This window comes from Salvelinus namaycush, chromosome 37, assembly GCF_016432855.1.
Source record: "Salvelinus namaycush isolate Seneca chromosome 37, SaNama_1.0, whole genome shotgun sequence".
NCBI lineage: Eukaryota > Metazoa > Chordata > Actinopteri > Salmoniformes > Salmonidae > Salvelinus > Salvelinus namaycush.
The window spans coordinates 18,562,971-18,578,713 of NC_052343.1; the positions used below are offsets into that span (position 1 = coordinate 18,562,971).

The following is a 15,743-nucleotide window of genomic DNA, read 5'->3' on the forward strand; positions in this document are numbered from 1 at the left end:
TACCAAAGGAACTACAGATTCTCTGTTACTATAGTGTTTATCCAACAGATTGTCATGTACACCATTCTGGCTTAGTTCCAGTGTGTTTCTAAACCTAGACGTATTAGACAGACAGGCCTTAGATCAGAGCTTCTGCTGTGCTAGAACTGCATAAAGGTGGAGATTTTGTGTGAAGTGATTGGAAGGAAGAGGGAGGGAGCAGACTGGGGTATTCCTGCTGAAGACTAACCTCAGAGGTCTCTTTATCTAGGTCCGGTGTACTGTCAGTCACGTGGTGCCTGGTGGATGTGCTGTTTGAGGTGAAGGTATGTGTGTAGAAGAGGGGAATGGAGAAACTAGCCTGGGTGCCAGTCTGTTTCTGCTCTCTTGTCAAATCCTTATAGAATTGCCATGCCAAACATGTTTCCCTTGACAATGACAATGGAACAGGCAAAAACACAAACAGACCTGGGACCAGGCTACAGACGCTACTGTAGTGGACTTCCATTAAGTTGTATGGCCCAGTGGGGTATACAGGGACCTTCTAGAGTAGACAATATACATTTTAATCAGGAGCTATCCTTTCATATCGTAATATTATCATTAGAGTGGTGTATTTTTGTTGTGCTAGTCACATCCCTGTTTGATCCTTTTGTAGTATAGGGTTGTTGTAGTTGTTAGGGACTGGTTCTATACCACTGCTCAGGATTCTAGAAGCTACTTCTCTCTACCGGATTGAATATTACTCCAAAGCTTACATGCTAACTGGCTGTCTATGCATTTTGTTACCAAGTGCCTGAACTATCACACCAGGTTAAACATGAAAAATCTAGAGGCATGCTATGTCCTAAATTGGTTTGGCCAATTTCGCCAAACCAATTCTACTGCTTTCACTTATGTACACACCTGTATATTACATCAATGATTTGTGACTTTTAACCTTTTTCTGTACTGTAGCTGCAGTTAGTTAAATGTGATTTCTGTGTTTATTTCCGTCTATACTTTGTTGACTTGCCAAAATAATCCTGGCCTCCCGTGTAGTGTGAACTTAGTATGCAAGTGCACTAAGTTATAAATATTTGGAATGAAATTATTGTAACATCATATAAACACAAACTCTGATTTCCTAATGTTAACCCTTTGTCGTGTGTGTGTTTTAATGACAAGTAGAACATTCTTCCTTGCTTTATTTGGAAAGATTAACTTTATTAAAACTACAAAAATAGACAACACAGTGAATTACAATGGCATCAAGGTAAGATAGCAAGCTTTCTACAAAGGAACAAAAAGAGGAGACCCCAACTGTAACAAAGAAATTCCATATATTAGTCAACAAAATAAAAATTCTGTCCTTAAAATATGTACACATCAGCTTCAAAGACAAAGGATGACATCACTGACAACAAGGAGATTCTAAGTACGTATACAGGAAATATATATATATAAATATGGGTTTAGTTGGGCTACAGTGTATCAAAAAAGGTCAATCGAGACACATACTGTATTCATATGGCACCACCATTCAAACTCATTCAATCAGTAAACCAGGATTACTTGATCATCTTGATCAAACCTGACACATTATACAGAACTACAATGAGTAAGGCAGAGTCCACCATGGTCAGCTTATGTTGGGATAATGTAGATGAAAGGTTACTGACAAACTAAAAGGCTTTGGATACAGTTGTTAGTGCTCCTCTTCTCATGAGTGTTAGGTTCTTTGTGATTGGGACGTTTTAACCATTAGGTCTGATGGGTATCTATGTAACACTGGCAGACAGTTTGGGGATGAGCATTTGGTGTACTCTGCCTTTCCTCATAATGCAGACAGAGGTTTTCCAAACCTTTATTTTCCTCCTTGAGAACATTATGAGGCAGTTCTATTTGAACAACAATCCACTGATATGAATCATGAATAAATGATCATCTTTAAGTAGATAAATCACAAGACACTGACCTGTTTTTCTGTTTAGACCTACATCTATTTTTACCAGCAATGCCATGTTGGACTGCTATCGGTTCTAACGCCAGGGGATACAGACCGTCTGTATGCTCCAACATCCAGACTAGCACACCACCATGATACTCGTATAGTAACATGATACATACCAGTGTTGGGGGAGCTACTCTGAAAGTGTCGTTAATTAGTTGTTAAACTACAAGTACTGTAACTACGCCCCAAGACTGGCCACGACTCTACTATTCTAGTGCAGGTATTGGGGCGTGCGGCCAGAAACAGCCTTTAAAGTGCAGCTGGTAGTGTATTGGACATATACATGAACCTCCTTTCTGCATCTGGGTCACTGAGTCAGACCCAGCTCCGCTATCCATCGCTGGTAGAAAATCATCACATCGCTCACCTCACTTACACATGAAAATGGTCATTTACATATATCAGCCCCCACTCCCCTCTAGTCGTCCATCCATCTGTCCATCCATGTTATGCTGTTCCATCAGCTAGTCACCAATCACAACTGTCAGTTTCACATGTGATGTCACAGCACAGGCAGTGTTGTCTGTGTTGCTGTGGGCTGTACTATTCCAGCTCCCATCAGGAAGGATGTCTCTCTTCTGTTAAGTTCAAATCTCATAGGCTGTAGCCGTTCACAGTGCACCTCCCCTACTGTACCTGTTCTCTCAGTCAGTGAGGCTCACGTCACATGACACCAGTCAGTTCTCTCTGGCTCCGGAGGGCCAAAGGGTTTCAGTTTGGAGGTCTGGTAGAGTAACAACCACACACTTCCTGTCCTGGAAAGAGTCCTCGAGTCCAGATCAGTTCACATCAGTCCAGTATAACTCCATCGTTACAGCTCAGAGTGGATCAGTTGAGAGATATGAGTGACACTGCAGAATGAAAGGCTTACGGATTGGTGAGATACTGAGTTGGATGGAGTGGGAGGCAGAATGTGGCAGACTATAGTCACAATGCCAGCCAAGTCTGGGCTGAGGAGCTGACTGACTGACAGCATTGTTAGTGTGTCTGTCTAATGCCTGGTGTTACAGACTGCTGGTGGAACAGCTGTTGCTGTGTCTGCTACTGGCCTGTGTATGAGATAGCTTTAAAGTCTGGCAAGCAGAATGATGCTAAGTTGTAACGGGTAGGCCAGAGGAATATAATGCAATATTCAGCCAGACTCGTCTGGCTCCATGAGACTAGAGACTGAACCTTAGACTGGGGTCTGGGATGGAGGGTTTGGAGCTGGGAATAAGGGTCTGGGAAGAACTGGGTTATATACTGAAAACTAGTGAAACATACTGGAGTTTACTGGGACATACTTGTTTTATATATGGTACTAAGACAGCAAACCTTGTGTGCAATTTCATCTCTGTGTGAAAAATGTGTGCGTACCGTTTTGAGATGGAGAAATGTTGACAGTATGAGAATATATATAGACCTTCACCAGTAACCCTAGCACATGATTTATACAATACCAAAAACATTAGCAGGTCAAGTAATAAAATATCTATATAGGACGATGTGTTATTAAGTTTATCCCAAAATGTTAATATGCTATTAAACTATGAGTGTCAGAGTATTAAAGTCTGACATTGATACATAATCAGATTGGTATTGTTGATATTCTTTGATAAACGTTAATCAGCGTTACACATTCATTTGAGCTTCATCTACATGATCAAGCATTGTCACATCACCTCCCCATACATGTCTTACAGCTTCCCTGTGTTAGCTAGCAGTCCATTGACGGACCATTGGTGGTCCTGGAAGCACTATGCAGAATCAGACACCAACCCATCACCGCACCAACCATTGTCTTGATAAGAATGTAACACAACACAATCTAGAGACTACTCAGGGGGGTGAAATGGGTTTGGGTTGGGGTCTGTCTTGTGGGAGTGAAAACCGAACCAGCGGTGTCTCAGCCCCATCCGCCCATCATAGAGAAATACAAAATATACAAGCAGGCACCCGTCCCTCTACACCTCCACCACTTCTACACACATCCCTCGCTCAAAGCACTCATCTCTATGATGAATGAAGGTAGGAGGAGCCGTCTCTCATCCTTCTCTCTCCATCTCACTCTTCCTCTCTCTCTCTCTCTCTCTCTACACCATGTTCATGGCATCCTCTGTGAGGAAGGAGTGAATGTGGGCAAATGATGGGCGGAGCTTGCAGTCCCGGTTCCAGCAGCTCAGCATGAGGTCGTAGAGACCCTGAGGACACACATCTGGCCTGCTCAGATACACCTGGGGGGGATGGGAGGGAGAGAAAGGGAGAGAGGGGATGGAGGGAGGGGATGAGATGGAGGGAGGGAAAGAGGGAGGGGGAAAGGAAGGGAGAGAGGGGATGGAGGGGAGGGGGTGAAAGAGAGAAGGGGAGACAAAGACAGAGGAGGGATGGGGGAGAAAGATAGAAAGGGGAAGGTGGAGGGGGGAGAGAAAAGGGAGGGGGAGATGAGGGTTAAACATTCCATCTACACACTTAAATGTACTGCTACTGTACTGTATGAGCCTGTGTATGAGTGTGTGCACCTGTCTTCCGTGGTCCCTGAAGAACTCTCCGGCATTGTCTATGACCTGTTCATCAGTCAGGTTGGAGTAGGGTTGCTCCTGACACACACTCAGCATCTCCCACAGAGTCACACCAAACGCCCACACGTCACTGGCTGTGGTGAACTTCCCCTGCAGAGACACACACTATCTGTTAGTTACTGGTTAGTTACTTATTTACCACAACTAACTTACTACTTGTCCCACCATTTTGTTTCTTTCTTTTGTAATGTCCTCATATCTTCCCTCTTGTTTTCTTTATGCCTCTCTCTCCCTGTGTGTCCTCTCACCATCAGTATACACTCCCAGGCCATCCATCGTATAGGCAGCACGGCCCGCCCCTGGATGCGGTAGTAGTCTCCAGCGTACAGGTTTCTGCTCATCCCAAAGTCGGCGATCTTGATGGGTCGCTCCCCACCCCGGTCGCCCCCGCTCTCGCCCTTCTCACCCCCCACCAGGCAGTTTCTTGTGGCCAGGTCACGGTGCACGAAGTTCAGAGACGACAGAAACTTCATCCCTGAAGCTATCTGACTGGCCATGGCGATCAGAGCAGGGTAACTGAGAGGGATGGAGGGATGTGTGGTGGAAGAAGAAGAGAAGAGGCAGAAATACAATATTTCAGATGCAGGTGGAAAGGTGTTTGTGTGTGTATATGCATCTGTCTTCATGAAAACGTGAGTGTGGCTGCGTGTGTGTACTCTGTGTGTGTACTGTGTGTGTGTGTGTGTGTGTGTGTGTGTGTGTGTGTGTGTGTGTGTGTGTGTGTGTGTGTGTGTGTGTGTGTGTGTGTGTGTGTGTGTGTGTGTGTGTGTGTGTGTGTGTGTGTGTGTGTGTGTGTGTGTGTGTGTGTGTACTATGTGTGCGTATTACCTGATGGTGGGGGTGTTGTGTGTGGGTCCGGTCTTGTCCAGCAGGACTCTGTGTGAGAGGTACTGGTTGAGGTCTCCACTCTCCATGTACTCTGTGACCATACAGAGAGGGTCGCTGCTCACACACACTCCCAACAGACGGATGATGTTGGGGTCCTTCAGACGAGACAGAATCTTCCCCTCCTTTAGGAAGTCATTCCTAGGAGGGAGGGAGAGAGAGAGAGGAGCGATTAGAGAGAGGAGCGAGGGGTGGGGGTGGAGAGAGAGAGGAGCGAGGGGTGGGGGGGTGGAGAGAGAGGAGCGAGGGGTGGGGGTGGAGAGAGAGAGGAGCGAGGGGTGGGGGGTGGAGAGAGAGGAGCGAGGGGTGGGGGTGGAGAGAGAGAGGAGCGAGGGGTGGGGGGTTGGAGAGAGAGAGAGTGAGAGAGAGAGAGAGAGAGAGTGAGAGGGAGAGAGAGAGAGATAGAAACTGAGAAAGAAAAACAAAATTTTGGACCAAAATTAGATGTTCTTAATAGGTCTAGAAATGGTAATTGTTCGCTAAATGATTTAGATGAACTATCCTGAGACAGACCTGGCATTCTTGGAGGCGTCAGGGCGCAGTATCTTAACAGCCACCAGCAGAGGGCGACCTTTCCTCACGTTGAAAGGGAACTCCAGGTTAGGCAGGTCCTGAGGGCTCTCTATCTCACACAGGTGCACCTGAGGAAGGAACCAATAGGAAAAGTTACCTTCAGACAACCAACAACCACAACTAAAAGTCCAAGTATAGCCACTGTCTCACATGATCAGAAAACCACCCTTCGTCACCACAAATGACTTCAATGATGCCAGTCTCAGACTAAAGAATGTAGAGAACGACAGAGCAGCGGAAGAATTTAGTGAGAGTTGTCAAGCTAAAACACACTTACACATGCACACACACACACATGCGCACACACAGTATAGTTAAACACGTCTACACACACAAACACAAGCACACACACAGACATACACACCTCTCCAAACTGTCCTTCTCCCAGTTTCTCCTTGAAGACCAGACAGTGTCGGGGCAGTTCAGGCAGGGGGGTGCAGTCTGCTGCAGTGGGGCTGGGGGAGGTCAGGGCTGGCACTGCATACGTGTTGTTACCACTGACAAGACAAATCACAGCCAAGTGTATTGAAATGTACACACTTTAGGGTAGAAACACAAAAAAGGCAATAAAATATATGAATAAAAGAAGATAAAAACAAAGAAAGATCCCTGCTTCAAGTCCCAGTTAAAACGGTGGATTTTTAATGGTGATTTAAAAACCTCAGTGGTGACTGAACCTCCTACCTGACGCCCTGCAGGCTAACGATGTCCGCCTCTGCATAGTGGGGTACGCTGGCGGGGAAGGGGGGAGACAGGGCCGGGTAGGGAGGAGCATCGGGGTACGGGGGAGGCTCCTCCTGGGTGGGGGGCAAGCCCTTCTCCAAGTCCATACCACAGGCTGGAGGGAGGAAGAGGAGGGAAGAGGTTGTGAAAGGAGGGATAGAGGAGTGTAGAGAGGGATGGAAGAGTGGCGAGAGGGATGGAAGAGTGGAGAGAGGGATGGAAGAGTGGAGAGAGGGATGGAAGAGTGGAGAGAGAGATGGAGGAGTGGAGAGAGGGATGGAAGAGTGTAGAGAGGGATGGAAGAGTTGAGAGAGGGATGGAGGAGTGGAGAGAGGGATGGAAGAGTGGAGAGAGGGATGGAAGAGTGTAGAGAGGGATGGAAGAGTGGAGAGAGGGATGGAGGAGTGGAGAGAGAGATGGAGGAGTGGAGAGAGAGATGGAGGAGTGGAGAGAGAGATGGAGGAGTGGAGAGAGAGATGGAGGAGTGGAGAGAGAGATGGAGGAGTGGAGAGAGGGATGGAAGAGTGTAGACAGGGATGGAAGAGTTGAGAGAGGCGTGCTCAGGCCTTTGTCATGAGAATTTTGAGACAAATTACTTTATTATGTTAAAAGCACGACACAAAATGGAGTGAATTGCAGTGAGTGAGTGACGGACAAACGGTTCATAATCAAAGACATGCTCAGAGCCCTGATGTCACTCTGTTATTCTAGACAGTATGATTCCAGCTCCATGGAGCTCCAGGGAGGGGGTGAATCCTGGTACTTCCCCCCAGTCAGAGGCTCTTACCCTGGGCCCCATTATTGAGGCTCTTCTCCTGAGGGTGGGAGGAGCTGGCCCTGGCCATAGGGACGGTTAGGGGCCACGAGGAGCCTGAGCCATGCTGCCTCTGATCTGACAGGAGGAGGTCATAGGCTGGGTTGTTTAACAGCAAGGCTGGGGGGGACATGGAACACACACACACACACACACACACACACACACACACACACACACACACACACACACACACAATGAAGCACACAAAACAAGGCAAACAACATGCGATATACACATCAAGGCAAAACACACAAGGCAAACACAGCACAATACAACACAGTACAGCGCAACATAACATAACACAACACAACAAAAACACAACACAACAAAAACATAACACAGGTTAGCGATACACAGCATACCAGTGACAATACAAGGGGAGGGATGCATTAAGTTGGGGAGAACAGAACAGGTCAGCAGAGCAAAGACCAGGCAAGGTTAACACAACTCAGACAATGAACAAATGTAACACCCACAGGGGTATAATGTACATGTGGGAGGATACTATTTCTGTTATTGAGCATGATAATGTTTCTGTGATGGTTATTCTTCTGTATAATGTGACACTGTTCAAATCTGACACAGTGGATAGTAAAGACAGCATAGTGGCCGCCTGCAGCGCGGAGCAACTAGGAATGCTCTCTCTCTCTTCCGCTTTCCTTCCCGTCAGTCAACAGTAGGTCTCTTATGCCCTGTGTGTGTGTATGTGTGTGTGTATATATGTGTATATGTGTGTATGGGTCTGGGTGTGTGTGTGTGTGTGGGTGGGTGTGTATGTGTGTGTCTGGATGTGTGTGTTAGGTGTGTGTGTGTGTGGGTGGGTGGGTGTGTATATGTGTATGGGTGTGTGTAGGTGTGTGTATGTGTGTGTCTATCTTCAGGATCTATTGGTGTCATGTTTAGTTTTAGTGTTTGATCTGTTGTATCCTGTTGTGTGTTTACTGTACTGTACCACATCTCCTTTGTGTGTTTACTGTACTGTACCACATCTCCTTCTGCTTTGTGTGTTTACTGTACTGTACCACATCTCCTTCTGCTTTGTGTGTTTACTGTACTGTACCACATCTCCTTCTGCTTTGTGTGTTTACTGTACTGTACCACATCTCCTTCTCCTTTGTGTGTTTACTGTACTGTACCACATCTCCTTCTGCTTTGTGTGTTTACTGTACTGTACCACATCTCCTTCTGCTTTGTGTGTTTACTGTACTGTACCACATCTCCTTCTGCTTTGTGTGTTTACTGTACTGTACCACATCTCCTTCTGCTTTGTGTGTTTACTGTACTGTACCACATCTCCTTCTGCTTTGTGTGTTTACTGTACTGTACCACATCTCATTTGTGTGTTTACTGTACTGTACCACATCTCCTTCTGCTTTGTGTGTTTACTGTACCGTACCACATCTCCTTTGTGTGTTTACTGTACTGTGCCACATCTCCTTCTGCTTTGTGTGTTTACTGTACTGTACCACATCTGCTTTGTGTGTATACTGTACTGTACCACATCTCCTTCTCCTTTGTGTGTTTACTGTACTGTACCACATCTCCTTCTGCTTTGTGTGTTTACTGTACTGTACCACATCTCCTTTGTGTGTTTACTGTACTGTACCACATCTCCTTCTGCTTTGTGTGTTTACTGTACTGTACCACATCTCCTTCTCCTTTGTGTGTTTACTGTACTGTACCACATCTCCTTCTGCTTTGTGTGTTTACTGTACTGTACCACATCTCATTTGTGTGTTTACTGTACCGTACCACATCTCCTTCTGCTTTGTGTGTTTACTGTACTGTACCACATCTCCTTCTGCTTTGTGTGTTTACTGTACTGTACTACATCTCATTTGTGTGTTTACTGTACTGTACCACATCTCCTTCTGCTTTGTGTGTTTACTGTACTGTACCACATCTCCTTTTTGTGTTTACTGTACTGTACCACTTCTCCTTCTCCTTTGTGTGTTTACTGTACTGTACCACATCTCATTTGTGTGTTTACTGTACTGTACCACATCTCCTTTGTGTGTTTACTGTACCGTACCACATCTCCTTTGTGTGTTTACTGTACTGTACCACATCTCCTTTGTGTGTTTACTGTACTGTACCACATCTCCTTTGTGTGTTTACTGTACTGTACCACATCTCCTTTGTGTGTTTACTGTACTGTACCACATCTCCTTTGTGTGTTTACTGTACTGTACCACATCTCCTTCTGCTTTGTGTGTTTACTGTACTGTACCACATCTGCTTTGTGTGTTTACTGTACTGTACCACATCTCCTTCTGCTTTGTGTGTTTACTGTACTGTACCACATCTGCTTTGTGTGTTTACTGTACTGTACCACATCTCCTTCTGCTTTGTGTGTTTACTGTACTGTACCACATCTCCTTCTGCTTTGTGTGTTTACTGTACTGTACCACATCTCCTTTGTGTGTTTACTGTACTGTACCACATCTCCTTCTCCTTTGTGTGTTTACTGTACTGTACCACATCTCATTTGTGTGTTTACTGTACTGTACCACATCTCCTTTGTGTGTTTACTGTACTGTACCACATCTCCTTTGTGTGTTTACTGTACTGTACCACATCTCCTTCTGCTTTGTGTGTTTACTGTACTGTACCACATCTCCTTCTGCGTTGTGTGTTTACTGTACTGTACCACATCTCCTTCTGCTTTGTGTGTTTACTGTACTGTACCACATCTCCTTCTGCTTTGTGTGTTTACTATACTGTACCACATCTCCTTCTGCTTTGTGTGTTTACTGTACTGTACCACATCTGCTTTGTGTGTTTACTGTACTGTACCACATCTGCTTTGTGTGTTTACTGTACTGTACCACATCTCCTTCTGCTTTGTGTGTTTACTGTACTGTACCACATCTCCTTTGTGTGTTTACTGTACTGTACCACATCTCCTTCTCCTTTGTGTGTTTACTGTACTGTACCACATCTCCTTCTGCTTTGTGTGTTTACTGTACTGTACCACATCTCCTTCTCCTTTGTGTGTTTACTGTACTGTACCACATCTCCTTCTGCTTTGTGTGTTTACTGTACTGTACCACATCTCATTTGTGTGTTTACTGTACCGTACCACATCTCCTTCTGCTTTGTGTGTTTACTGTACTGTACCACATCTCCTTCTGCTTTGTGTGTTTACTGTACTGTACCACATCTCCTTCTCCTTTGTGTGTTTACTGTACTGTACTACATCTCATTTGTGTGTTTACTGTACTGTACCACATCTCCTTCTGCTTTGTGTGTTTACTGTACTGTACCACATCTCCTTTGTGTGTTTACTGTACTGTACCACATCTCCTTCTCCTTTGTGTGTTTACTGTACTGTACCACATCTCATTTGTGTGTTTACTGTACTGTACCACATCTCCTTTGTGTGTTTACTGTACCGTACCACATCTCCTTTGTGTGTTTACTGTACTGTACCACATCTCCTTTGTGTGTTTACTGTACTGTACCACATCTCCTTTGTGTGTTTACTGTACTGTACCACATCTCCTTTGTGTGTTTACTGTACTGTACCACATCTCCTTTGTGTGTTTACTGTACTGTACCACATCTCCTTCTGCTTTGTGTGTTTACTGTACTGTACCACATCTGCTTTGTGTGTTTACTGTACTGTACCACATCTCCTTCTGCTTTGTGTGTTTACTGTACTGTACCACATCTCCTTCTGCTTTGTGTGTTTACTGTACTGTACCACATCTCCTTCTCCTTTGTGTGTTTACTGTACTGTACCACATCTCATTTGTGTGTTTACTGTACTGTACCACATCTCCTTTGTGTGTTTACTGTACTGTACCACATCTCCTTTGTGTGTTTACTGTACTGTACCACATCTCCTTCTGCTTTGTGTGTTTACTGTACTGTACCACATCTCCTTCTGCTTTGTGTGTTTACTGTACTGTACCACATCTCCTTCTGCTTTGTGTGTTTACTGTACTGTACCACATCTCCTTCTGCTTTGTGTGTTTACTATACTGTACCACATCTCCTTCTGCTTTGTGTGTTTACTGTACTGTACCACATCTGCTTTGTGTGTTTACTGTACTGTACCACATCTCCTTTGTGTGTTTACTGTACCGTACCACATCTCCTTTGTGTGTTTACTGTACTGTACCACATCTCCTTTGTGTGTTTACTGCACTGTACCACATCTCCTTTGTGTGTTTACTGTACTGTACCACATCTCCTTTGTGTGTTTACTGTACTGTACCACATCTCCTTTGTGTGTTTACTGTACTGTACCACATCTCCTTTGTGTGTTTACTGTACTGTACCACATCTCCTTTGTGTGTTTACTGTACTGTACCACATCTCCTTTGTGTGTTTACTGTACTGTACCACATCTCCTTTGTGTGTTTACTGTACTGTACCACATCTCCTTCTGCTTTGTGTGTTTACTGTACTGTACCATATCTGCTTTGTGTGTTTACTGTACTGTACCACATCTCCTTCTGCTTTATGTGTATACTGTACTGTACCACATCTCCTTTGTGTGTTTACTGTACTGTACCACATCTCCTTCTCCTTTGTGTGTTTACTGTACTGTACCACATCTCATTTGTGTGTTTACTGTACTGTACCACATCTCCTTTGTGTGTTTACTGTACTGTACAAAATCTCCTTTGTGTGTTTACTGTACTGTACCACATCTCCTTTGTGTGTTTACTGTACTGTACCACATCTCATTTGTGTGTTTACTGTACTGTACCACATCTCATTTGTGTGTTTACTGTACTGTACCACATCTGCTTTGTGTGTTTACTGTACTGTACCACATCTCCTTTGTGTGTTTACTGTACTGTACCACATCTCCTTTGTGTGTTTACTGTACTGTACCACATCTCCTTCTCCTTTGTGTGTTTACTGTACTGTACCACATCTCCTTTGTGTGTTTACTGTACTGTACCACATCTCATTTGTGTGTTTACTGTACTGTACCACATCTCCTTTGTGTGTTTACTGTACCGTACCACATCTCCTTCTGCTTTGTGTGTTTACTGTACTGTACCACATCTCCTTCTGCTTTGTGTGTTTACTGTACTGTACCACATATCCTTCTGCTTTGTGTGTTTACTGTACTGTACCACATCTCATTTGTGTGTTTACTGTACTGTACCACATCTCCTTTGTGTGTTTACTGTACCGTACCACATCTCCTTCTGCTTTGTGTGTTTACTGTACTGTACCACATCTCCTTCTGCTTTGTGTGTTTACTGTACTGTACCACATCTCCTTCTGCTTTGTGTGTTTACTGTACTGTACCACATCTCCTTCTGCTTTGTGTGTTTACTGTACTGTACCACATCTCCTTCTGCTTTTTTGTTTGTTTACTTGTACCTGTACCACATCCTCCTTTGTGTTTACTGTACTGTACCACACTTTTCCTCTTGTGTGTTTACTGTACTGTACTGCACATCTCCTTCTTGCTTGTGTGTTTACGTACTGTACACATCTCCTTCTGCTTTGTGTGTTTACTCTACTGTTACCCACATCTCCTTTGTGTGTTACTGTATTGTACCACATCTCCTTATCGCTGGTGTGTTTTACGTACTGTACCACATCACTGCTTTGTGTGGTTACTGTACGTACCACACTCCTTCTGCTTATGTGTTACTGTACTGTCCACATACTCCTTTGTGTGTTTTTACTGTACTGTACCACATCTCCTGGTGTTTACTGTACGTGTACACATCTCATTTGTGTGTTTACTGTACGTACCACATTGCTTTGTGGTTTACTGTACTGTACCAATATCTTGTGTGTGTAATGTACTGTACCACATCGCCTTTGTGTGTTTACTGTACTGTACCACATCTCCCTTCCCTTTGGGTGTTACTGTACTGTACCACATCTCCTGTGTGTGTTTACTGTACTGTACCACATCTCATGTGGTGTTTACTGTACTGTACCACATCCCTTTGTGTGGTTTACGTACCGTACCACATTCCTCTTCTGCTTTGTGTGTTTACTGTACTGTACCACATCTCCTTCTGCTTTGTGTGTTTACTGTACTGTACCACATCTCCTTTGTGTGTTTACTGTACTGTACCATATCTCCTTCTCTTTTTCTAGTCAAATCAACTGGCTAATTGATATAGCAGTTGCTAGAATTTATTTTCTTTCTTCCAATAATACAGTACATTCTCCAGTGCCAGTTCAATGTATTTGTCTCTCTCTATATCCAGCTATCTATCTGTATATCTATCTATCTGTATATCTATCTGTCTGTATATATATCTGTCTGTATATCTATCTGTCTGTATATCTACATATCTGTCTACCCGTCCGTCCGTCCGTCCGTCCGTCCGTCCGTCCGTCCGTCCGTCCGTCCGTCTGTGTCTGCCTGTCTGTGTCTGCCTGCCTGTCTGCCTGTCTGCCTGTCTGTGTCTGCCTGTCTGTGTCTGCCTGTCTATGTCTGCCTGTGTCTACCTCTCTAACTATGTATCTCGATCTCTCAGTCAAACTGACACTCTCTCAGTGTGTTTGCGGTCTAACTGCAACCATGTCTTACCGTTGCTGTCTCGTCCGGTGTGGTCTCGTGGTCTGATCAGTGCGCTGGGCTCCTGGTACTCTCCCTCTCCGTCGCAGCGCTCCCTGTCCCTGTCGTCAGGGAATGTGTGTATACGCTGGTAGCGGCTGGAGTAGCTGTGTGTGTTGTTGATCACCACGTTGTCCGAGGGGACAGACAGATGGACACGCAACTCGTCACTGGACAGACTGCCCTGGGCCTGGAGAGGACAAGGAGAGGGTTAGCAAAACACACACCACGCAAGCCCGCGCATGCATACACAACACACACACACACACACACACACACACATGCTACTGGACAAACTAATTTGAGCATGAAAGGCCAACACGCACATTAAGTAAGAATGTAAAGATACGTGAGACAGATAGTGGGAGCCATTTTGAAAGTCATGCTGAAAGCCTTTCCTCCTTCACCTTGCCCAGTATCTTCTTCCAGTATTGCCTCCACAGAATGACAGCGATCACAGCTAATAGCAGCAGGATGATGCCCACCAGGCAGCCAATCAGGATGGCTGTGTTACTGCTGTCGTCCTTGGCGACAGGAAGGCCCGCCCTCGGGGTCATGGCATCGAAGTCGGACCCTGAGAAGAACATAAACGTAATGGAGTGTATGTGTGAGTGTGTGTGTGTGTTTGCGACAGTATATGTGGTACGTGAGAGAGTGAGTTTTTCATCAGTAAATGTGTAAGTGTTAATGTGCTTTACAGTCTGTGTATTAGCACGGTCTACATAGTCAGAGAGGGAACTGCTGAGAACGCATCTGTCTGTCACACCCAAATACTTTCATCAAGCTCACTGACTGTCGTGTGTGTGTGTGTGTGTGTGTGTGTGTGCGTGCGTGCGTGCGTGCGTGCGTGCGTGCGTGCGTGCGTGCGTGCGGTGCGCGCGTGCGCGCACGCGTGTGCTCTTCCGGGATCGTCGTGACAGCCTCACGCTGGTCTTGGGCCAGATGTTTTAGCTGTGTTTTATGTTCCACATGACCTTGCATGAGAGCAGCAGCTCTGATTATATAGGAAATAGAATGGACACAGTTTATGAGTTCAGCTCAAACATGCAAAACAGTGTTGTAAAGTCTCTCTCTCTATAGCCGTTAAGACAGACATAGCACTACACACTGCCTCCCTCTTAAATAAAAAAAAAGGCCTGTAATTGTCTGATGTTCCTTAGTTCCACAGTGGTTCCGTTGGTTCCGACAACATGCAGTTAGGGAGATCACAGGAAGGAAGCTGTGGTGTTGTTGTATGTGAATATGATGAGGTACCACAAAGCAACATGCTGTGTTAGTGTGTTACACTCTTTGGCCCAGAGTCAAAACATTAACTCCACCTCCCATAATCCTTCCCTCCTGCCCTTTATCCCTCTATCCCTCCCTATTTTCTTTCCTTCTGAACCCCTCATGGTCTCAGGACAGCTCTAAGCTGTGTTAAACAGACCAGTTATCAGGGGAAATGTCCTTTCCCTCTTTCCTCTCTCTCTCTCTCTCTCTCTCTCTCTCTCTCTCTCTCTCTCTCTCTGTACTTCTCTGTCTCTCTCTGTCTCTCTGTGTGGTCCTCTCTGTCTCTCTCTGTGGTCCTCTCTGTCTCTCTCTCTTTGTCTCTCTCCTCTCTCTCTCTCCCTCTCTCTCTCTCTCTCTCTCTTCTCCTCTCCCTCTCCTCTCACTCCTGTACAAGTA

General features: G+C 45.1%; 1 protein-coding gene across 1 annotated transcript; it reads right to left on the reverse strand.

Annotated features, from left to right (window-relative positions):
- Positions 1-1,160: 1,160 nt before the first annotated feature.
- On the reverse strand, positions 1,161-14,665 carry LOC120031671 (epithelial discoidin domain-containing receptor 1-like). The gene is made up of 10 exons (XM_038977466.1): positions 14,486-14,665; positions 14,052-14,268; positions 7,499-7,645; positions 6,673-6,826; positions 6,353-6,485; positions 5,929-6,056; positions 5,359-5,556; positions 4,779-5,046; positions 4,471-4,620; positions 1,161-4,185 (listed from the first exon to the last, which is right to left on the reverse strand). The coding sequence occupies exons 1-10, from the start codon at positions 14,663-14,665 to the stop codon at positions 4,045-4,047; spliced, it is 1,716 nt and encodes a 571-aa protein (XP_038833394.1). The 3' UTR covers positions 1,161-4,044.
- Between the last annotated feature and the right edge of the window lie 1,078 nt (positions 14,666-15,743).